The sequence below is a fragment of the Agelaius phoeniceus genome, chromosome Z, assembly GCF_051311805.1.
Source record: "Agelaius phoeniceus isolate bAgePho1 chromosome Z, bAgePho1.hap1, whole genome shotgun sequence".
NCBI classification, from domain to species: Eukaryota; Metazoa; Chordata; class Aves; order Passeriformes; family Icteridae; genus Agelaius; species Agelaius phoeniceus.
The window spans coordinates 21,113,830-21,138,779 of NC_135303.1; the positions used below are offsets into that span (position 1 = coordinate 21,113,830).

The 24,950-nt window shown below is 37.9% G+C and overlaps 1 protein-coding gene across 10 annotated transcripts in view; it reads right to left on the reverse strand.

Moving 5' to 3' along the window:
• Positions 1-15,428: 15,428 nt before the first annotated feature.
• The window catches only part of MEF2C (myocyte enhancer factor 2C), a 120,845-nt gene continuing 111,323 nt past the window's right edge, over positions 15,429-24,950 (reverse strand). For 7 of the 10 annotated variants that reach the window (XM_077171942.1, XM_077171938.1, XM_077171939.1 and 4 more), the window contains one exon: positions 15,429-20,142. In XM_077171942.1, the coding sequence (XP_077028057.1) occupies positions 19,821-20,142 (322 nt within the window). In that variant the 3' untranslated portion in view covers positions 15,429-19,820. The remainder of the gene's footprint in view (positions 20,143-24,950) is intronic. The other 3 variants (XM_054651916.2, XM_054651915.2, XM_077171940.1) reach the window with 1 other exon arrangement.

Sequence of the window (24,950 nt, forward strand, 5' to 3'; positions counted from 1 at the left end):
ACATACAAAAGGACAGATTGTGCATTCAGGGCACAGTTTGGACTAACAGGGTCTGTGAAACAAAACTGGCAGATGCATAAGGGAGATGCTTAAGATGCTGCTAGGCAAAGCACGTTTTTTTCTGCACAACAGCAGTGGTCAGGCAGCTCCTGATGTCATTGATATACCTTAAGGAAGCACCTTTGAACATAAAGGTCCTACTCCAAAGCCCACTGAAGACAAATGGAGCCCTTCTAACACCTTCCATGGGGTTCATCTCGAAACATGCACTGCCCAGTCAGTTCAATCAAACTGGTTATAAAGCTGTGCACACAGCTGCGCTGTGTCTTGATGAAATGCTTTGATTAGGCTTTAATTTCACCTTTCTTTGTCTACACAGCTGGATTGTTAGCTACACAAGTGCTGTCAGGTCATCAATTTCTGTGCTTTTTCACAGATATGGAACAAATTCCACCAACAGACAGGTTGTTCTATTTCAGCATGCAAGCCATGCAAGCCTGTCCTCCTCCCTCACCAAGAAGATAGTCTGTATGTCCCCATTTGTCCTTGTTTACTTACACATTTGCCGTTGAAAAGGCCTTGAATTGATTAGAAGTATCTTTGAGAAGAAAACTGAGATGAAGAAAGAACTGCTTGCCTGTCAAGATTTATAGAATTTGTACTCCTTTAAATTTAAATGGTAATTAAGGTGGAAAGATTGCCTAGAAAAGTTTCTAGGTATCTAACATACAACTAATAATTATATCAAATCCTCTGATCTGAAAATATCTTACTCTCAGTTACAAAAGATTTGTTGCTGTCCTACATCACTTCAGAAAGAATCTTCCCATTGCTCTCCAGAGAAATTTTAATTAATAGATATATTTTGCAACATGCCCAGAAGAGGGACAGGCCCAAATCAGACATGTTACACAACAGAGGCGAGATTAGGTGTATCAGGGCAACGTTCACTTCAGCGTGACACCTATGAGCTGTGGCCTGGCATGACTTTGAAGACTCACAGTCTTTTGACAACGACTTTTAAAACCATTTCTGTCTTGTATGTCTATTCACTAACTTCACAATCAAAACTATAATTTTAGTTTCCTAGTATTCATAAAGAGTTACTTTGGAATTATCAGAATGCTACCTGTGCCTCCATCACCTGAGTACCCGACAGAGCAAAGCAAGTTGCTTTTTCTTCTTTGGGCAATGTGAGGACAGCATGAGATTTTTCCATATATTTTAGCCACAGAAAAGAGTTTTGTACTGTAAATTAAACTCAGTCCTGCTGAAACTGTACTCTGGTATAAAATAGCATTAACTTCAGGGAAATTAAGTCACCCAAGACTGAGGCTGAGTCAAGGTGCTTCTTTGCAAGGGCTGTGTGTCCATCTCTGGCTGACTATTTGCATTTATTGACTAAACCCAGTATAGTGAGCGAAGGAGTGGGACCACTTACTGATCGAGAGCATGGTTCTCCAAAGATCAGGAACTCCAGGGAGGTAGTGGTGAAGTATGAGGTTCCTTTAAAGTAACTGGATGTAATCCAATAAGAAGAGGCTTATTTTCTTTAATTGGAAAAAAAAAAAAAAGCAGAACAGTCTGGGATCACGGACTGTCAAAGAGCAAGATCAGAGGAAATCCAAATGCCTGGGAGTTGGAAAGGAAGGGTATTCCTGAAGCCTAATATCCTCCAAAAGACAGGATAGAGAACTGGATAGGAGAGACAGATACTTCTCCTTGCTAGCAAAACTATAATCTAGTATAACACTTTATAATCCAATAGGTTGGAGAAATCTGCTGCCTTTCAGAAAGTGGGAAGAGAAAAAGTCTTGATGATGCCTGTCTCTTCCACAGCTATTGATGTGAATATCTAAAGGAAGACTGATGTTAACATTAGCTGAAGAACTATCCAAGATCAGCTACATAGCCTCACTACCTGCCAGCATGGCTATACAGGTTTCTCAGAAATAGCAGATGGTCTGTTTGGCTTTGTTAGAAGAAATAAGGGCAAGTGGGCAGCTAAGACTCTCACAGATATAAAAACTTTCAGAATAGGAGACCATAATGGATGAAAATTATCTGAAGGGTTATAGTGCCTACAGAAAAATTACTCTTGGATTAAGGTATGTTAACTAATTACCCCTAGATTAAGTCTTAAAATACTAAACTATCTTTTATATAGCCTTATCTTTCCATGTTTGGCAAACAGAACAAATATGATGTAAACTGCCTCTTCATAGACTAAATACATTTTATTCATTTTATTGTGTTCTTTCTTCCAGCTTCTGACTAGGGGAAAGTAATTTTTCAGTTAGTAAGTGTGAAAAATGCCAATCACTTGTTTTTAAAATTTTAGAAGTTTAATAGTAATAAAATGGTTATAAAAATAGTAATACAATTAGAGTAATAATAATTTGGACAATTTGAATTGGGACAATATGAGACAATAGAAACAAAGGAGTTTTGGACTCCAGGTATCTTTTCTTGGGCAGCACGAGCCCTAAAAAGGACACCTGCTAACAAAGGATTAGCCCTTAAAAACAATAGCCTGTTGCATATTCATACACTTTATACACGATGCATAAATTCCATTGCAACACAGGATTCTGTCTGGTCATTGTCAGCTTCTTCCTCATAATCCGAATGGCGCCTTCAAGCCTGAGCAAGGTGGGAAGAAGTTTGTTTCCTCTGATAAGAAAGGAATAAATTCTTTTTCTCTGAAAGATTTCGGTGTCCTGTGGCTGCTATCTCACTGTGAGTCCCTTCTTTAAAAAAGTATCTTACATAGCATAGTTTCTATTTTAACATTTTGTTATAACTTGAAACTATATTTAGCACACTACTTAAGAGAATTAATATAGCATAATTTTCTAACATAACACATATAATATAAATATTTGCAAAAAGCCAATCATAAAATACGCATTTTTCACAGTAAGTTATAGCCACAGTAAGCCAGAAGCTAAGTCTTGATATCCTCCAACAGGTGTATGATGAGAGCCTTGGCTTAGCTGAGCTTTCAGGTAGCACTGTTTGAATTTGTCTTACTGTGAACATTCTTATTAGTGCTATCACTCAAGCAAGATTTTCTTCAAAAGTTAATTTCTAAATGCAAGACAATTTTAAAACACAAGATATCAGGAAGAGATACTAAATGAGAATAGGTGAACTCCCTCTTCCTTCTGTACTTTCTAATATTGTGATCTTCATTACTGGTCTTGTGATCCATTCCAGTAGCAATGTACACTGTACAATCTTCACACAATTCCCCTCAGTCTCTTAGGAAATTTTCCTTCCCTCCTTCTTTTTAGTATTTTCTGAGTGGGTGATTTCTTGTGGATACATGATCAGTACCCCACCCCTGCTTAGACTCCAGAAACTCTGCTCTTTTTCTCCCAGAGAGGCTCTGTTTCCCTGTTTTTCCAGACGACTTTGACTGTAGTGGTTTTTATTTGCTAATTTGAGATTTCTGAGCTAATGCACTAATGAGTGTGGTGGTTTCAGTGCTGGCTAATTACTAGTGCACTCACTAGAATTTCTGCTGTGACATAAGATTAGGAGAAAGGCAAAAACTTTAAGAAGTTCAGGCTCAAAACTTTAAAAGGGTATAAAGAAAAATTTATTAACAGTAACTAAGGAAAGAGTAGTAAGAATCAGGACACTTCTCCCTCTACAACCTTTTCTTTCTCACTGACAATGTAAATAAACAAAACTTAAAATTTTAGTCAGTTTACCACCTCCAAAATAGTCTTTCTTCAGTTCACTTAGGGAGAGAAGTCCTTCTTGTAATGTTATGGAGACTTTTCTACAAGAAAACAGTTCTCTTGTGGCTCTCTCCACAAATAGCAGCTGCCTGGGGAAATCTGCAATCGTGAAACCCCTCCCATTTTCCACAAGCTTTTCCCACAGCTGTGTTTATGGGCTATGTCAGCTTATGGGATACTGTTTTAAAGATGAGATGTTCAAAGGCAAAAGTTATCATCATTTATTTCTGAAATCATCTTCTTCCTGGGGGCATAGAATCTTCATCACTCTTTTCTCTTTCTCAGTTCAAACTTCTCATAGGACCACAGCTACTTTAACATCTGCTTACTGTAGTATGGATGTGATATCTACAATTTGAACACTTTCATCTCCCCATACCTTTATGCATTATAGGGGAAAAAAAGTCCTTCTCTATATCTTCTTAAGAGGATTTCAGCCTAAAACAAAAGGCATCTCCTCATCCCTCCCATCTGGGACTTGACTTCTTCGTCACTGACCTTGGTGTCTTCATGTTGTTCCTTTACATTGCCTGCATTTTGTTCTTTTCTCTCACTCGTGGGAGGATTGAAGCACTGACAGAGTTTATATCTCGCCCACGGCCTGCAGGGGGTCACCTGGCTCTGGCCAGGCTCAGCAGCTTGCTGCCGGAGCTGGGGCTGGGGGGGCCGATAGCTTCTCCTCCTCCTGCCCGGTGGTTGTGGAAAAATCTCAGTGGTGGTAGGATCTTGGCTGAGCCGACCTGGCCCCACCTCAGCCCTGCGGCCTCCCCTCTCCCCGCCCATCAGCTGATGGCGAGAGGGGGCGCCCCAGGAAGGGGAGCCTGGGCCCGCGGCAGGGGCCGCCTGGCTGGATCCCTGTTATCTCTTTGCCGACCGGAAAAGAAAGAGGAAGTTTCCTGGTTTCTTTTGTCTTAACATGTTTTTCATAGAGGTGTGTACAGCTTTCCATTGGCTGGCAGCTTTGCATAACTTCTGTGAATGCCTCCCATGCAAAACCACCACACTAAAATAGTAAGAGACATGGTAAAGCAAACTGTTGTTTTTTCACAGTCCTTCAGACAAAGCATACAGTAACCTGCAAGCAGATAATATCTCAGTGCTGCATAAGGTGTATAACCTCTGGGGTATGTGATTCAGTAGCAGAGGAAGAACCCAGTCAAAGTAATTATCTAAGGAAAATTTCTTCATAATTTAGAAAAAAACCCTTGAGAAGCCTTGGAATTGTAAGCAGTTGATTATAATTTCCATGTTTCTTCCTTCAATACCTTCATTCAGATGTTATTCACCCTGGGAGTAGACAACAACATATTCAAACAGCATATCCAAACAACATAACTGTTATAAATTATCAAATCATGAGCCAAAATTATCAAAAATTTAACAAAGATTTATTAATTTGTCTGCAAGACTGAATTTCTCTGAGACTACCACAGCCAAAGAGACAGCACTGAGCCCGGGATCGGTGCTGGGTGAACCTGGACCTGACCCCTTGAGTGTCAGAGTCTCCCCGTTCACATTCACGAATGCCACTTCTTGTGGTGAGGTTTTATACAGTTTATTGTGCCTGAGGCAAAGATGACCAAATTTCCTTTGTAACTCTTCACATTCATCGCTGTTTCCTTCCATGTGCAGAGCTGGACAAAAGCTGGGTCCAGGTGTGTAGTCAGTGTCAATCGGCTCTGGAGAAGCTGTGTATTCAGATGTATAAGTTTGGCGGCTATCTTGATTGATGCAATTGGGATACCAGTGATCATGCCCTGGAAACTTCTATTCTTATGTTAAAGCATCGATCGTTATCTTAACTTGTGTCTGGGAACTTGTTGAATCTGAATAGACAGCTGCTCCCGGCCTGGATGGTCAGAGACAGTTTTTGGATTTCACAATATTTTATACCATACATTAACAGCATGAATTATCCCTACCATATATTAAAATAACCAAACAGCCACATGTAGACTGACCATGAATTCTCAGCAAAAATTTTCCATTAAAAATTATATCTCTCTATAGAAACATGTGGCTAATTCTCTTGATAAAAGCATTCTTCCCTAAACTCCGATAAGTTACATAGAAATATTGTCACAGACATCTTTCATGAAAAATCCTTTCTTAGGATTTTTCCTTGTGAGAAGCTGCAGTTTCAGCAACCAAAATTAAAAAATGGTTATCTGCTGCTGTGGAATGCAACAGGTAGACCCGTGATTGGTCTCCTGGATGTTTAGATTTCCTGACCACTCATGGCAGAGCTGGCTCTTGCTCTCTGTCTGAGACACAGATCTTTGTTATTCATTCTTTTCTATTCTTAGCTTAGCTAGCTTCTCAAGAAACCTTTTCCTTTCTATTTCTTTTTAGTATAGTCTTAATGTAACATATCTCATAAAATAATAACTCAAGCCTTCTGAACATGGAGTCAACATTCTCGTCTCTTCTTCATCCTGAAAACCCTTGTGACCATGGTCACAAAATATTACCAGGAAAAATTAGAAAGGAGCAAACTGGAATCTTGTATATCTGGTATATGAAAAAAAAAAAAAAGACAAATGACAAGAAATTTGGGATATCACTTTGCATGAGGAAATATTCTAAAAAATTAAATTCAGACAAAAATGCTATTACATTAAATCTTGTATCTTTTCTGTCCTCCATCTTAAAACATGTTAGAAGGCAGTAAGGAACTCCTGAGGTCCAGTATAAAAACCATGTGTTTCAGAGTCAAGGCTCAGGGCTATAGGCTGGGGAAAGAGTGACTGGAAAGCTTTCACTTTGGTGAAACTGGTGAGATTTCTCTTTTCATGGTGGGAAAGGACCTGGAGCTGCTGGTTGACAGTGGCTGAACATGAGCCAGCATGGGCCTAGGTGGCCAAGAAAGCCAATGGGATCCTGGCTTGGGCCCACAAGAGTGTGGCCAGCAAAACCAGAACAGAGATTGCTCCCCTCTACTGGGCACTGGTAAGGCCACATCTTGAGTGCTGCATTCACTTTTGGGCATCTCATGAGCCAAAAGACATTGAGGTGCTGTAGTGAGACCAGAGAAGGTCCATGAAATTGAGGAAGGATCTGGAACACAAGTCTGATGAGAAGCAGCTGAGGGAGATGCAGAGGACTTAGCCTGGAGAAAAGGAGGCTCAGATGTAACCTTGCCACTCTACACATGCCTTAAAGGAGCAGGTGGGTATTGGTCTCTTCTCCCAGAAAACCAGTGATAGGAAAAGAGGAAATGGCCTCAAGTTGTGCCAGATGAGGTTTTGATTGGATATTAGGAAAATTTTTCTCACTGAAAGGATTGTCAAGACCTGGAAGAGGCTGCTGTCAAGATCTGGATACTAAGGTTCTTAAGAATGCCCTTGCCTGAATTAAGGTGCAAACAAGACCATATGCCAATGTCAATAGTATGGGTTTTATTTGATAGTAAATAATGGGGGGGAGGGGGGGGGGAGGGGAGGGGGGGAGAGAGAGAAATAGAAAATAGGACAGAAAGGGGTTGACAGAGACAAAATAAGGAAAATATCACCACTGTGTAGATGCCAACAGTGTTCCATTGATCCTGTCCTTGGTGGTGAAGGTTCCTCCTGAAAAGCACAGGATCGGATGGTAATGTACTGTATGCTCTGGCCAGGTAGGAAAATCCAGGCACCTCCTTGCAGGGTGGGGGGAGTTTGCCATTGTCTCTTACAACAGTCTCCACGTTTGCTGTATCACATGCAGTCCTATGGTACAAGCCTCTGGAATGACTCTGGGGGGCACTTAGGGGGACCTTTGATGGATTAAGGCATCCCCTCAGCTGCCCCTCACGTGAATGTCCTACACATTTCAAGTGATTGAAAAATGGGTTTTCCCTTTATCTAATCTCAGCAGCTTTCAGTCTAAAATTGTAAAAATGTTGCCACATATCACAGTACAAGCTGGCTTGTACTGTGTGAATTAACCAGCCCCTGGGTTGACTGACAGGGGCTTCACACATCTCTCCTAAGGCTGCAGGCATTTCACTGGACAGAATCTGAAGGGGCATAGAGATCAGACAAATGAAAATATCCATACTGGGTTTTTCAAATGCCCTTTAAAAGGAAGGAGAATAAGTTGAGAATAAGTTTTCTCTGTTGCTCATGGACATTGAGGTGAGCGATATCTTTATCTCCAACCCACTCCCCCCCGCAAGCTGACATAACACAAAGTCCCAGTCAGGTATCTTCAGGGAGTCTCCTTTGGTTGTAGCTTCTTTATACAGTTTTTGTTATAATGAGCAAAACTTTATTATCAGTGTTTGAGAAATGAACTATTTCAGTCTCTAACTGCTGCTCCAGGCAGCAGTGGAGTCACCACCCCTGGAGGGCTTTAAAATATGTGTGGATGTGGCACCTAGGGACATGGACTTGGCAATACTGGGGTAGGGGTTGGATTTTATGACCTTAGAGGGCTTTTCCAGCCTAAATGATTCCTGCCAGGGCATATCTACAGTACAGCAAAATGGGGATGGGAGAAGGAAGAGATTTCTTTTCTTTTCTCCCATCAGAAAAACGGAGAGAGGGACAGCTGAATGTTTGTTATGGCATTGCCTTCACTGACCGTACCACTTACTGGAGCACCTATTTTTCTATGGCTTTCCTGTAATTACTTTTCCCTAAAACAACAGCTCAGTTGTTTCAAAAGCTACTGTCTGTCTCACACATTTATGTATCAGAAATAATTTTATTTTCTCTGAGCCATACAGACACAAGATGGGTTATGTCTGTATTTTTCAGTGTCCTGAAAAATTTTTAAAAGAAAAAGAATTAAAGAGAGGAAATATTAGATGTTTAATACATTGACTCAGGAATTTAATTGCAATGTGCATCTGGTATTTAATAGATGTGAGGCTCAGAAAGCCCAGCAGTAGAAAGAAATTTCTAACGAAAATATCAGGAGGTGATTGGTAGGTATCTGTTGCATGTTGAAAGAAGAAAAGACCTGCAAATTGTACCAAATCATATTACACTTGAAGTATATCCACATTTTTTCCTGAAGATATAGAGTGAATCAGTGCCAAACACTTGATTGGAGAAATTAACTGTGTTTTCAGGAGGTAGGGTGTGCAATTTGCTACATTGATAAGTTTGCCGATCAGTCATTTTTGTTCTGAAAACCTGAAAACCTTAGACCACTGTTTTTCCTCTGTTCAAGGTACTTTAACCTTTTAAAAGGGTTAGAAGTCATTGCTCTGGTAACTGCCAATGGTTTATCTGCAGGCTGATCTGCAGTTCTGCAAACTCCCAACCAACTGATATTTACACTTGTCAGGGACACCTACAACAACATGAAAAATTCAATCAGGATTAATTTTACCGCTATTTTAAAGTAACTTCTCTTCTTGATCATTCAAATTTAGGACAGCTGAAATTCCAAACAGATTTCAAAAAGAGGGCACTGAAATGATTTTTGCAAGCTATTTTCTTGTGTGCTTGTCATTTGTCCAGCTCTCCTTCTGTCTTCTACCTTGGGACAAAGTCTGTTTTTCTGCAACAGCTGAACAATTTGATAAACAGAATTGTTCAATTAATATTCAAGGGCTATAAATAGAGAAGAAGTCATTGCAAGAGGCTGTGTTTGGCTCAGCCTCTGCCTCTGCATGTTAAGGTAATACAGGACAGATTTTAAAAAATGATTGTTATATTTGGGCTGTGTCTGTCATGATAATATCTCATGAGTTGCTATATTGACCTCACCCAATGATTTCATAGTTAGACTATTGCTAAACTTGACTAGTTTACTGTCTCAGAGATATAAAAACATTTTAGGAAACTCTGAAAATATCCCAGTTTATATGCAGAAATATTAGAGGCAGGAGAAAATGTTATCAACAGCCTTTGATTTCGATCTGTGTAATATATCTGTGGAATTTTGCTCAGGAGTTGCTCACTGAATGCTATAATTCTGATTAGGCTACAGCATATCCTTGCTGATTAGGCTACAGAATTTCCTTTAATGTCATTTTGTGAAATTTTATGTGTAACTGGGTACTCTGACAGTGAACAAAGATTTGATTATTTATCAACTGTATATATGTGTTTTATTAATTAAAATTTGATGACTAATATTGGCATATTTACACGTGCAAGAAGTTTTTTTCATGGTGGGAGCAGTCTTGTTGCATTAGCTGGCACTTTGCAGACAACTACAAATTTTTTCCGCAAAGTTCTGGTTGAACAGTAGGTATATGAAATCACAGACAAGTTTGTACTTTGCCATCACTTTGTTTTCACTTCCCGTGTCTATTCTTACACAGAGATATTTTCTCAATCCTGCATGTGCACATTAATTCCATCAATCATGCACCCTTGTGTCTGTAATTTATGCAGTTATTAATTTTCCCCTGGCTGTTGAGGAATAAATAAACAGCTGTATCTTTACACTTAACTCAACTGGGTGTACTGCACAAAATTGGAAAAGCAGAATCACAGATTCATGTAAGTTTGAAAAGACCTCCAAGATTATTGAATCCAACCTTTGTCTGATTACCACCTTGTCGACTAAACCATAGCAGTAAGCTCAGTCATTTCTTGAACACTTTTAGATATTGTGACTCCACCACATTCCTGGGCAGACTGTTCTAATGTTTAATTACAGTTTTCATTAAGAAATTCCTCCTGATGTCCAACCCAAATCTCCCCTGACACAGTTTGAGGCCATTTGTCCTGTCGCTGGTTGCCTGAGAGAAGAGACTGACCCCCACCTAATACAAGCTCCTTTCAGGGAGTTGTAGAGAGTGATAAGGTCATTTCCAAGCCTCTTTTTCTCCAGGCTGAACAACCTCAGCTCCCTTAGCAACTCCTCATATGACTTACACTTTTGACCTTCTCTAGCTTCATTACTCTTCTCTGGATTCACTCCAGCATCACATGACTTTATTGAAGTGAAGGGTCCAGAACTGGACACAGCTCTCAAGGTGTGGCCTCAGCACACTGTGCTAAGTAAAGGGGGACAGTCACTGTACTGCTGGCCACACTGTTGTGGATACCAGCCAGGATGCCTTTGGCCTTCTTGCCTCCTGGATACAACACATTTTGTCCTCACTGTTGACCAGCACCCCCAGCTCCTTTTCCAAGGTAGCTTCCCAGTGACTCTTTCTCCAGTGTGTTGCACTGCATGGGGTTATTGTAGTCAAAGTGCAAGGTTTGTCATTTAGCCTTGTTGAATCTCATATCATTGGCCTCAGTCCATCAGTCCAGGCTGTCCAGATGCATCTGCAGAGCTTTCCTACCCTCCAGCAGATCAACACTGCCAGACAATTTAGTGTTGTACTTTCCGAGGGTGGACTCAGTCCTCTTGTCCACATAATATTGAACCGGACTGACCCCAGTGCTAAGACCTGGGGAACACCACTGGTGACCAACAGCCAGCTGGATACAGCACCATTCACTGCCATTCTTTGGGCCCAACAATCCAGCCAGTTCTTAACCCAGCAAAGAGTTCACCTGTCCAAGCCATGGGCTGCCAGCTTTTTCAAGATTGCAATCACAGAGGGTTCAAAGACTTTGCTGTGTCCATGTAGACAACATCCATAGCTTTCCCTTTATCCACCAGGTAAGAGACCAGGTAAAAAAAGGTGATCAGGTTGGTCAGGCAGGACCTGCCTTTCCTAAACCCCTGCTGCTGATCCCCTGGTTGTCCTGCAGGTGCCGAGTGATTGCACTCAGGTGGTCTGCTCTGTGACCCTGCTGGACACAGAGGTCAGGTAGCTCCTCAGATCTTTCCAGCCTTTCTTGGAGATGTACATCACACTGGCCAACCTTCAGTCATCTGTGACCTCCCCAGTTAACCAGGACAGATGATAAATGATGGACATGTCTTGGCAAGGCTTTTCTACCAGCTCCCTCTGTACCCTTGGGTGAAACCTATCTGGTCCCATAGACTTATGAATGTCTAAATTGCTCAGCAAGTCACTTTCTCTTGGATTACAGGGGGACTATTTTGCTCCCTGTATATTCTCCCCCTGTCAGGGGCCTGGTTTCCCTAAGAATAGCTGTCTTACTGTTAAAGTTGGAGGCAAAGAAGGCATTAAGAACCTCAGCCTTTATCTTGTCCTTGCTGACAAGGTCCTCCTCCATGTTCAATAAAGCATGGAGATTTTCTTTGTCTCTCCTTTAGTTGCTGTATTATAAAAATATTTTTTAAACTTCTTGCACACCAGTGATTGACCAGATTGAATTCTAATTGAACTTTTCCTTTCTAATTTTCTGCCTGCATGACCTAATGACATCTTGTATTCTTCTTGTGTAGCCTGCCCCTTCTTCCAAAGGCCATAAATTCTCCTTTATTCCCCAGAGTTCCTCCAAAAGCAAAGCCATGCTAAGTGACAAATTTAGCTCTTGGCTGATTACGTGTACTGAATGTTTAATTTGCACTGTATTAATTTCTAGCACTGTAAAATCAATATGCTTAATTATGTTATCTGACAAAAAGGGTTTGCAAGGAAAATTAGGATTACATTATGTGATGTCTAGATACAAGAACTGCCATATCAGAACAAAATCCACTTAGCTCATTATCTTTTCCATGACAGTAGTCTGTAGGGGATTTTCAGGGGGAAGTGCATACAAGATTAAAAGCATACATGAATTGTTCCCTAGAATGCTTCACATTTTCCAAAAATAAGCCATAGAAAATCTTCCTTTACTCTAGCTGGATACTGTTGGTGTATCATCATACTTAACAAGAAAAATGCAACTATGCAATTATAAATTATTTAAACCATTATGAACTTATCCAGGATGTTTGCTTCCACAATTCTCTATGGCCAAAAATCTCACTACTTAATTGTATATGCTCATCATATGTACATGCTCATCATATGCCCTTGTGAACATGCTGATGGTTTCTTTGTATATATCCTGCGCTTCCAGTGTTTCTGTGTTTCTCATAGCACATAGTATTTTCCTGCAGATCTGCTACGTCCTTATTATTCACACATAAGGATATACTCTCTCATTCATATATTTTCCAAGTAGAAAATTAATGTTTTATGTAGTTTCTGCTTTCAAGAAAATTTGTCTCCTCCCCATCTTGTTCTGTATTCAGAACAGACAGAGTAATTTGTATTGGATGAAGTATTCCCACTGTAAAAATGCAGCTGTAAAGGATGTCATAATGATATTTTCTAACTTTCACTTCTCAAAAAAAATGCTACCATAGTGTAAAGCATTGCAAAAAAGTGACTTGGGCCTTGCAGGATGCTGCATTTTCACTGTGAGACTAAAAAGCCGATCCTTAGCAACTCTGCAGAAAAGAATTAGCTATGCAATGTGCTGTAAAAACAAAATTATATTTTACGCCAATTATGTTTATCATGCAAAAACAATACATTTAAGTTTTATCACTTCTAAGTTTTCCTGCACAGTGAAGTCTTCTATTACATTATTTTATGTCTTTGGTCAGAGAAGTAAAACCTCCACAGCTAATGGTGATCAACCCCTGCTCCCAGGAGGCAACATTTTGTAACCTAAAAGAACTTATGGATCATTGTCCATATAAATACAGACAGATACTTGAAACTGAAAACTTTGGGCAGACTATAAACAAACCACAGACTGAAACACAAAGAAGAGGATAGAAAGGACAATTAGAACAGCACATTTTGCACCTTTCAGAAATAATAAACTAAGTTTTGCACCTTTCAGAAGTAATGAACTAAGTTGAAATTCGGCATTCACACAAGTATTCTCATGTTAGTCTTCAAGTGTCTTTAGCAATCAAGGGGATCCAGAATAGAACCAAAGCGTTCTACAATACCAGCTGGAAGAGGAGGAAGAAATACCAGCAGTAGAAAGATTACTGTTAACCAAAATATCTGCTCAAAACAGAGTTACCTTGGATGTATCTAGATGGACTGCTGAGAATGCAGCATAGATTTACCTATTGCAGGTACTCTGAATATTTAGTCTAAAACATTAAGTACAATACATGAATACCAAAAAGGTAGCCCTATGACTAAGCAGTTTAAGTGTCCCAGAATCAGGGACTCCAGCAAACTGGAGTTTCATATATCAGTTTAGATGGAGCAGGTAAGCTTGCTGCATTGGTGAATTTCCAGTGAATTAAGGAGGAATAGGCTATATCTGTCAATAGAGAGGAACAATATATTTTTCTGCTTGTAGACTTAATGATCTGATTGTTTTAAAATCATTCCTCCTTGCTGTTCCTTGGATTCTCTCACTCCCAGTATTTTACCTCTGGAAATACAGGCATTGTGTTTGAGAAAGGGTAAGGTATGAATGAGCCACATTGCTGGCTTGCTCTCCTTAAAGTGACATATGCATCAACTGTCTCAGCATAGTTTCCCAGTTCTACAATGATGTTTTTAGGTTTTTGCTAAAGAAAAGAAGAAAACAATTTTCAGGGAAGGCGAACACTGTAGATGGAAAAGGTATGTGACTTAGTCATTATTTCAGACTGTACACTTCACAATTGCTTTTTAGGATGAAATATGTGAATCTAAAGTGAAAAAGGTTATTAAAAGACTTGTTAACCCCCCACTCCCATTTCAACATAATTTAAAAAATTGTTTCGCAATAGAGTTCATAGAATTTAAAACAAAGTAATCAGGATGTTTATGCTTATTTTTTTCCAGAGAAGCAAATAACAGAACAAAGTATATAACAGACTCTATTTTTTAAGTAATTTCTTTTTCCAATGCAGGCATAGCATTATCATTATTAATCACATGGATGACTGCAAGATTGAAGACTCCCAGATAAATCTTCTAAGACAACTGCATTTTCAGAAATATTTTGTTCATACTGGCCAATGATGAAAAAAAGCTATTTACTTGTACAAAATACATTCTGTAGTAAAATCAATGACACTTAATCTTAGTTTTAGCATCTCATTGCAAGGCTGTATCCAATACTGTAATATTAAGAATATCTCTCTTAAAAGAAATTGTCATGAAAAGGAACAGCACAGCACTGTTCTTTTCTTTCATAAACCTATTTAGAAACTAGGCTTTGTAAAGTTATTTTTGAAATTGTAACATTCACCAAGCACCTTAACTTAGTAGCTTGTCTGCTTCTGGCATAAAAACACATATTTTTGAAATAAAGTGATTCTTTTATTCGCAAACTCTGAAACTATAAATATTAGTTGGAAAACCCCTGTAACTCCCAATAAACAAACAGACAAACAAAAACCAAACACCAAACAAAAAATCAAGCAAACCAATATTCTGAGAAAAAAAGTATAGAAAAATGAATAGATTCATTCTGACACAGTCCTTGTGCAGTTTTGGTAGAGTATAGACAGAGTGTAGATCAAATTATATATGATTTTGACACAGAACATGCATTTTTTGGAGGGTTTTTGCATGATTGTCCCCATGGGTAAAATTCACAGGACATGTATTATGGGAGTTTAGATTCCCTGTCAGTTTAAGCACCTGAATGCCAGGCATTATTTCACCTAGCTCCTCTGCTAGGGACAGATTCAGATGGTCTCACTCCAAATGACACTGACTCTAGAGCAGTAATGGTGTTTCCTTGACTTGGTGGGCTGATGTGTGCCAGAAAATATTGCTTAGCAAAGCAAGCACAAATAATCGGTAAGGGACAGCTGCTGGTAGTTAAAGTGCTGATTCTTTCATGTGTTACATTGTGAAACAGTGAAAATTGAACACTATTTAAATTAATAAATAAATGCACAACGGACACCATATCACTAAGAAAGCCAGTAACTTTACTGATTTGTCTGCAAAATACAAATTATACCTTATTTCCAGCAGGAGAATCTTTTGAAATTTTCCCATTTTTGTTCACTACAGACAGCTGAATTAAGTCCCTTGAGATACACAGATGTGGTTTAACTTAGTTATAACATCTTGTCATCTAGTGGCGACAAAGTCCAGCTTATGCCGCTGTGAGCCTCTACTTTAATATTTGTTGCAAATGCTTGTATGCTCCCATTTACAAGCTATTTTGTTATCACCATTATTTTATGGAAGCAAATCCCCATGAAAGAGAAGAAAAAATGAAAAAAAGGATACAACAAACCATCTGAAGCAATCCAAGTGTAATGCCTGCGGTAATCCAGGTCTGATATTAAATACACAAAAGACTTTAGTACTGCATTTTTAATTTTTAATTTTTTAAAAAATTACTTTCTTAAATGACCTTTTTTAAAATCAAATAGAGGTATGGATCAGTCTGAGGTATGAGAAGGGAAGGTAGAAATGCAACATGTGATTATGAAAATAATCAAATGGATACTTTTGAAGCTGAAAGTCTGTGGCTCAAAGCTTGGATTGCTCCACATCTTTGGTTAAAATATATTAACAAAAGCCTTTTATTACATCTACAGTCTGAAGCGTTCTAACAGACACCAGTGTTCCATCAGTCCTTCAAGAGACCTGTAGTGGCAGGAAATGAATGCCATATAACTGACGACATCACAGCAGATGGCACAAACAGGAACAGATGAAGTATGCCATGTTTAGGCAACAGCCTTTATTGAGGTTTCAAGTGGCTTTTAAAAAATTACAAAGCATTTACCTTCAAGGTGAAGGAAGAGGGAAAACAAACAGCTGTTAGACTACAGATAAAAGTGGGCATATAGAATTGCAAATACAATACAAAAGGGTTGACGTCCTTGAAAACAGCCTATGAGTTCTATTCTTATACTAACTTTACCTGAAAAAGATCTGAGGACAACAGCTAATTTTTACACTAGTCATTAAAAATTGCTAAATTCCTCTTCTGGGAAAAATATAAGCCATTTTGTTATAAAACACAATTTTTGAGAGACACTGAAATGAACAAAGCTTTACTGTGAATGGCTCAATGCATACAATATATATGTTGTGCAGATAGAGTATATAATATAATTGTCACCAGCAATTAAACACTAACTGACAACATCTTTTAATAGAGATTAGCTTAGCTATAACAATACTTGCAGGTGCCTAGAATGCCACTTCAGGTGTTTGAAATTACAATTAAGAATGTTGCCTAAAACATCATATAGCATGGGTTAAGGTAAAGTAAATGTTAATACTCTTTCAGGGCTCTGCCCCAAGCTCCTTAAATACAAAGGAATCACACAATAAACCCAAATTACCTTTTGTAAATACAATAAATGGTAAGATACAGATTAAGGAACAAGAAAGGTAGACAGTTATAGTTTACAGAAAGTGACTTCACAATCAAAGTTGTGCTTCTTATCATTAGATCAGTTTGCAAATATGCATTATCCCCCACAATTTTGCCAGTATAAGTTAGTTGCCTTCTGCAGCAGGAACAAGAGGGCTGACTGGCATTTATTTCATGTGATTCAGTTCTACTTGTATTTATACAAAAAAATCACTGTCAGAGTTAATATAAATTGCCCAGGCAATACTTTTCATGCTACTTTCTGCTTAGTTACTTGCAGTAATATTATACACTGCATCTTCATTAAATTATATCTTTCATTTTTTTCATGTGTTGCTGAGGCAAATCGCAAGGTAAACTATTAATATGGCTATTCTTAATATATCAATAGACCAAATCCCCTTCCCCACTGAGAAATTTCTACGACTATACCAATAAAATTGTATTTTTTCTTGAAATGACAAGGTATATTTGTGATACATTTGCATATTTTTGACACACTAAAGTTTAAAATTCTCAAAAGAGAATAGGAGTACAGGTTAATCTGATGGTGAAGAAAGTGGTTTTTGTATTTTAATATTAATTATGGGCCCCATTTTATCTTTTTTTTTGTTTTGTTTTGAGTTTTTAAATTTATTTTTTGGGTTTTTTAAAACATGCGTATCTTTGTTTACCCTGCAGTTTGCTACACGAGGTAAGATGGATGCATTAGTAGCACAGTATTCTGCTTAAAGAGTTTCCAGATTATGTACTAGCCCCTGCACGGCTGAAAGTGCCTGTAAGGCAGGCTTCTGTAAAGTCATGGTAAGTGAAGAGACTATGTCCTAATGCACACTGTAGTCTGATCATCATTCTCTACTACAGAGAGGTACACTCCATCATTGAGCAGTGCACAGCAACTGCATGTATAGGTGGAAAAAGAGTGTGGATTTCACTTCAAAGTACTTTGTGTTGACATTTTACTTTGCAGCTGTATTTTTCATCATAATGTCCATGTATGTCATTGAGACCTAGAATGACCCTTGAAAAAAGGAGAAATATTACTCTTTTACTATGGCACTAACATTTTGCTTAAACACTTTTCCCCTCCAACAGAATGATTAAACTGAAACACTTGAATATACCATTTTTTTCTAATAGACAAGAGGGACAAAGAGGGACTTAAAGAAAACGACACATTCCCTCTGGTCAAGCTATCTTAGTCAAAGGAACAATATGAGGCTAGAGAAAATGTGGATGCTGTGTGCTGAAGCAAGTCCTGCTCTGGTGAAAGAAAACACACAGGGAGTGTTGCTCAACAACGTGCCCACTGTGAGATGATGTGACTGCATAGGTCCATGAGAACCAAGGACCAGTTGGCCAATATTGCCTGTATAAAATCAACTGACTTTGAACCACCCTTTAACTGATAATCTCTTGAAGAGTTTTATGTCTGTGAGAGAGGGGAGGAATCTATACAAAAGGCACTTTTGTGCTGATCCCTCCCTTTGCCTCCCCCTGCTGCTTCAGCATATATTTACCTGCACTCACGTAGCTTACAGCCGTTAGAGCTGCACATCCAATTCAGATGGGCAGAATACCAGCTTCATTAATGAGAAAGGGCCAAGTTACCCCACTTTGTCATTTAACCCATGGAAAACTACAAGATACGCAGTACGTTACATAATAGAAGGGCCCTTAACTTGTTACAATGCACAAAAACAGTATGAAAGAACTAATCAGTATATACAATGGATGGCAGTTCACCCAACTGATTGTAAAATGCTGTATTAAAATGATTTAAGTTGTTACACTATGGGTAAAGTCTAATTGTTTACAGATCAGTCTTTCAGCAGCTGATTTTGATCTGTAAAATGTATACCCACTGAAAGAAAACTGAAAGAAAATAGTTAGATGTGCAACTGCACAAATATAATTCCCCACTATCAAGAGAACAAAATCTATTACCATAATTATTATATATATTAGAAAGCTATACACAAGCATGTTAATTTCACCGATTTTTTTAAAAGATTCTTAATATTTTATATAATTAGAAATACACATTTCAAAACCAAAACTTCTGCAAAGAGAAAACAGTTATCTTAATTAGCAAAGCATGGAGTTCCTCAAGGCTTAGGGTAGTGCTTTCTATACAGAAAGTCCTTTTTGTTTGTTTCTTCAGGACTGCTTAAAAGATTAGCAAAGCTATCAAGGAAAAAAGAACAAATTTTGGCTTAAGGAAACTACAAAAGCCACAAATGCTTTGCAAACTCTGTCTTACTTTTTAATATGAAAATAAGCAAAATGTAATGTACATATTTTTATACTTTTATTTATTAAGTGAGGCAGACCCAGAATTTTTGAAATTAAATATGTCAGCCCTCGAACTCAACATTTCCATAAGTATGGTCCTCTTGAAATGGTTTGATCCTTTTAAACTGAGTGCCATACTCTAAAAAAATGCCTGCATGTTTGTGAGCATTTTCAGTATGTTAGGTGACTCAGTCTCTTTCTAGCATCAATTCATGGCCACCCAACTGCTGGATCTGTCAAAACATCTGTACATTTTCTATATGTTGCATAACAGCTGCTTTCTCTCTCAGTAAAGCTCTGCCATTTCTGGCAAATGTTTTGTCTATTTACATGTAAATAACGTTGAACCTGCAACATGACACTATCTATTGTAACATACATTTTGCAAGGAGCACAACAGTGAAAAGAAGTTAGCCTTAAAATCTATTTTGTACAAGTGTTCTGTTGTACAATTCAAGTGCTAAGCTTATCTCAGCATTTCTGTTTATCCTTATACTGCATCACTGAGGCAAGTTAAAAGTACTTTTACAAAACAGAGTACCTGACTTTTTTTTCACACACGGCACATATAATGCATATCGACCCTTCCCCCCTCCCCCCTCCCATTAAGGTATAGCACACACACACTGCAAGAAAAAAAAATCCCAACTAATAGGTCATAATGTTATCATGTTGCCCATCCTTCAGAGAGCCGCATGCGCTTGACAGAGGGGCTTTCCCTTTCGTCCGGCGAAGGTCTGGTGAGTCCAATGGGAGAGTGGAATTCGTTCCGGTGATCTTCTCGGTCACTTCCATCATAGGAACTGCTACAGCTGCTCAAACTGTCAACAGGAGATCTCCCCGCCTCATGGCGCGTGTGCTGTTGGTATCTCGATGGTGTGGTGGTACGATCTCTAGGAGGAGAAACAGGTTCTGACTTGATGTTGAGGCTTTGAGTAGAAGGCAGGGAGAGATTTGTACTCTGAGATAAATGAGTGCTAGTGCAAGCTCTGTAGGAGGAAAGGAAACTCAGTTACAGATGGAGGAGGCATGGAGCCCCCAGATATGCACAAACACTCACATGAAACACCACTGTAAAGGCTCGCACAGGATCAGCACATGCAGAGATCATGGGGCACTGTTGTCTGAGCAGAATTCATGAATTCCAGAAGATGACAGCACCACAACAGATGTGGTCAGCTTTAGGGGGACAAGCCCTCACTTTGGAAAGAGGTCTTGCTTTCAGTCTCTCATCTCTCCTTTTTTTAAGATCAAGTGTCATCAAAATTTAGGAAGGTAAGCCTTTGCATTGTTGGAACCACCTTCAGGTTTTTGTATAACAAATGTGTGTGCGTATGCATTGGCTGAAATAGAAAGCATGGAGTTTCTGCTGGGTTTAATCCAATTAATTTGAATGCACACAACTATTTTTATTTTGGTTTGTTTTGACATGTGACTTCAGATGCAAAACAGAAACAAAAAAATCTGGTCTGGTAATTTTTATGCTTTTCAGAATAAAGTTGAAGTTAGTAGTCCTACCATTGACATCAACAAAATAGCATAGGCAGGCAAGGATTTAGATATGACTTTAGGGTTTAAATCCATAAATCCATGATTCAATCCAGAATGCATTTGGATAAACTACAAAAAGGAACCTGAGGAATAGTAGAAGATGACAGAGGACTACACTGTTTGTCCAGAGGAAAGCCAGGCTTGAAGGATGCTACTAGCAGACAGACTGCTATTCTGAAACTTTTTCAAAGGTAAGCTATGTAAGTATTCTAAGCTTTTTTTTTTTTTTTTCCTTCCTTTTTTGTGCATTTTTGGGCAGGCAGTGGCAGAGGAAAGATGACACAGGCAGGGAGAAGAGTGTATACTGAGAACACACTTTACGGGAGAAATGAGATTACTTTCATCTGCACAACATTTTGTACAGAAGCACCACCTCCTGGCAAAACCTGACTTTTCATTATTAAAACAGAATTTCCAACATGCAGTTCCCATTATGTTCCACTTCAGGGACCATTTGCTAGGCTGAAGTTAGTGTCTTATCCAAGAAACAGAATTTCAAGGTTTCTATTCATGAGTATTTATTTATACAGGGTAGGAAGGCAGTAAGGGCAACACTTGACTTCACAAGATTTTAAACCTAAAGGGATGTGCAGGCATTTCTAATGAAAAAGGTGTAATATTGGGATTTGGAAGGAGTTTCTAAGAATGTAGAAGACACAGGTAAATTAATGTAGATTTTTAACTTTACTGAAATACTCTCCCTAGGGTGTCATCAGCTGAGAGCTGATTATTATTTAAACAACATTTACTACTACTTTGATGATTTTTTTTTTTCTTCTGACAGATTTAAAATAAATCTGTATGGCTTCAATATTTAATAATATCCTCTGATTTTACCAGGAATTGCTGTAGTGTTTAAAAATGAATGGGTCTTGTTAGAAAACAAAACAGCATGTTCTACCTCCAATTTTTTCATCAGTCCTTCCTTCCTGTACAGACAAATTTGTCAAATCTGCAATGAGCCCTTTCCTAAGTTACAAAGTTCATAAGTAATAGCTTTCACAGTAAAAAAAATGTAAGCTTTTTCTTTTTTCAAAGAGGATATTTTCTTTGCATTGTTTCTATAAATATTAAATTAACACATATAAGAAACTGTAAATATAAGACTTTGCCATTCCAACATAGTGAAATATTCCACTCTTCCTGAAAATGTGTTAAAAACAGTCCAAAGAGAATCAAATATACATTTCTGTCTTTTTTTTTTCTTTTCATTTCCAGTAATTTTATTTTTGTGTTGCTTAGGAGGTTCTAGGACTTCACCTGAGTAAACAGTTTGTCAGTTTAGTATGATAAGATTACATATGATTTTACATGCCAAGCTTATAGCTAAACCTGAAAGTTCTATAATAAATGATGGTAGAGCCTAGAGAATTGATTTTAGAAGTGTTTGATTTGAGCAAGTGACATGCCACTTTGTAAAGCTTGGGATAATTAAAAAAGATAAAAATAGACAAAAATAACCTCATTCAGTCAAATTTGTTCACGTGGAACATACTGGCATTCTACTGTGTGACAGCATTCAAAGGAACAAACCTACATGGATAAACTGAATTTCCATAATACAGAGCTGGTATTGCTGTACTGGAATGTTGCCTTTTTAATAATGCTTCAGAAGTGAGTATGAGAATGCATCTCTACAGACTTTTCTACAGATTCCTTGTGATTCAGCAGTGGTATTACATAATAACCTGGCATAAAAATTAATGGCAGTTTTATAAATGCTTCAGGTTTATTTGAATTTTGAAACATCCTTTTTTTTTTAGTACATTTATAAAAGGATAAGAAATCATTTTGATAGGTCAAGACTGAATTTCTGAACTTTAAAACAATATAAATGAATTGTTGCACTTATTTTGATACACCTCTTTTTCTTTATAAATATAACCTTTTGCTACTGAAAGTATTTCTGAAATTTAATATATTTTTATTTGATTATAATTTGCAATACTTCATTAACATTTCTGAAACATTTTTATGAGAAGCTCATCTAAGCTAAATCTGCTTGGGAAATGTACTGTTACATACCTGTCAATGGTGAAGTAATAGGTATTTAGGTGCAATCCTTATATTCTAAACAAAGGATTGACCTCTATTTAGAATGGAAGGTGCACAGTAAGAAATGATAATTCTGTCTGCTGCAAAATGATTTAATTTCGTGTATAAGTATACGTGGGTGTAGAAACAGCTGTTTTCACTTAAATGTATCAATGCATATTTTACACTGTTGCTTCATAAAATTATATGATTGGGCCTAAGCATGTCCTATTGTAATAATTTCAAACCTTCACTAAATTCCCTGGTAAACAAACAAGTATTGGATGTAGAAACCCTACTGAGAAACTAAAGAAAATTATTCAAAGGCTTGTGTACAATTACATGCACTGAATAAGTGTTGGGCAGTCCACTTATGCAGACATTATTACCTTTTTCCGCATATTGTATGAAAACATTTCATTTTATGGAGACAGTGAAGAAAATTAATATCTTAACTTGGCACACCAGTCCCTCTTGAGGCCAGTGTAGTTAAAATTTGATTTTTATTCAGATTATGATGGCCACATGGAGAAATGCTGCTTCCTATCTGGTTTCCACACAGAACATCTACACAGCTCTGCTGTATGAGAAGTGGGGGAGCAAGACAGCGCCATGAGCTTGGGATGATGACACCTCTGTGTACATCTCCTTCTGTCTGATTCTCCAAATGGTATTGAAGCTCAGCATGCACAGGTAGAAGTGCAGGTCTGAGTAAGTGATGAGTGAGGACATGAATACTGACCATGTAGATTTTTGTAGAGTGAGAAAGTGGTCTATTGAAGGAAGGGACCCTCATGCACCTTTTCTTTTTCATCCACTTTTACTTCCTAAATGAGCTTACTGCCTCACTTAATATAATTTCCCCCAATAAAATCATGTAAAGAACCATTGAAAATTCATGGTTATGTGCTAATTTGCATCTAGGAGAAGATATTTTTGACTTAGTAACAATTCAACTTCTTCCCTCTGCTCTATTTTTTTTTTTTTTTGGGAAAAACTAAGAGGGATTTAGGTCCTTTTTTATGCTTTTCTGATCAATGTAAAAGCAGAATATGAATTTCTGTGTCAAGACATTTTGTTTAGCTCTCACATGTTAAGGTTACACTTTTTAAAGAGGATTTAAAAAAATAGCACGAAGCTGAGTTACCAAAACATCTTGTAATAATGGCATAAGAAAAAAAGGCTCAATCTGAAATACAGAAGGTTTTAATTCAAAACAAGGAAATTGGCAGAACTGATACAAATTCATTAAACATGATGTACTTGTTTCCAAATTTTTCAGGAAAAATAGTTTAATGGAGAATATGTCTAGCTATAGTTGTCATCTAATAAAAAATAATTGTAGCTAAGTAATAATCTTTCTATATAAGGGTCACAGAACAAGTCAACATTATCCATGAATTGGGACAACTTTTTATTCACGTAGGTAGAAGTTTGAAGAAACTTCTCTTACATAAATAATTATCTATATTGAAGCACCTTCACATCAAACATTGTTTCTCTCCCTGCATTCATATTTTAGGAAAGTAAAAACTTCACCTGTGGATGTTACTTTTAGATAAAAAGATTGTCTCTTAGGCTAGGAAATGTAGATGCAAGAGAACATATTCCACACTATGGATTTGTGCATAAAGTATGTTGATAATTTATTATGATGTTTGGAAAGGACTTCCCTTCTGGTAATCAGCAGTTAACTTCTAGTAGTCTTTTTCGTACATGTTAAATAAGCAGTAAGAGACTTTTATGTACTGTTCAGGCCAAATCACAAAGCTTTGGAAGGACTGATTTTCAGCAGAATTTTTGTATGGATTTTTTCCAGATGTAGATGCATTAAAAGACCATGAAAATGCTATTCTTTTTTTTTTTTTAACCAAAAAGTTGAAAAGTTTGGTTTGTTTCAATGTCCCAGTGATGTCTAAACAGCTTCTACATGTCTAAACGGGCTCTACATTGTTGTTCTGTTCACCAGGCTTGGCAGAAGGCCAAAAGCTGCACTAACAGGGAAAGTGAACTACTCCCACGTCCTCATGTATTTGCCCTTGAGTCCATCAGCACTAGTGTGGCTCCTAATTGCACAGTCAACTTGAAGAACTAAGAGCTTGGTTGCAGAGATCTCAGATTACCTCCAAGATGGTTCTGACAGTGCTACTGAAATTGCTGAGAACTTATCTGGAGCAAGATAATGCGTCTAATCCTGTCTTATTCTACTATT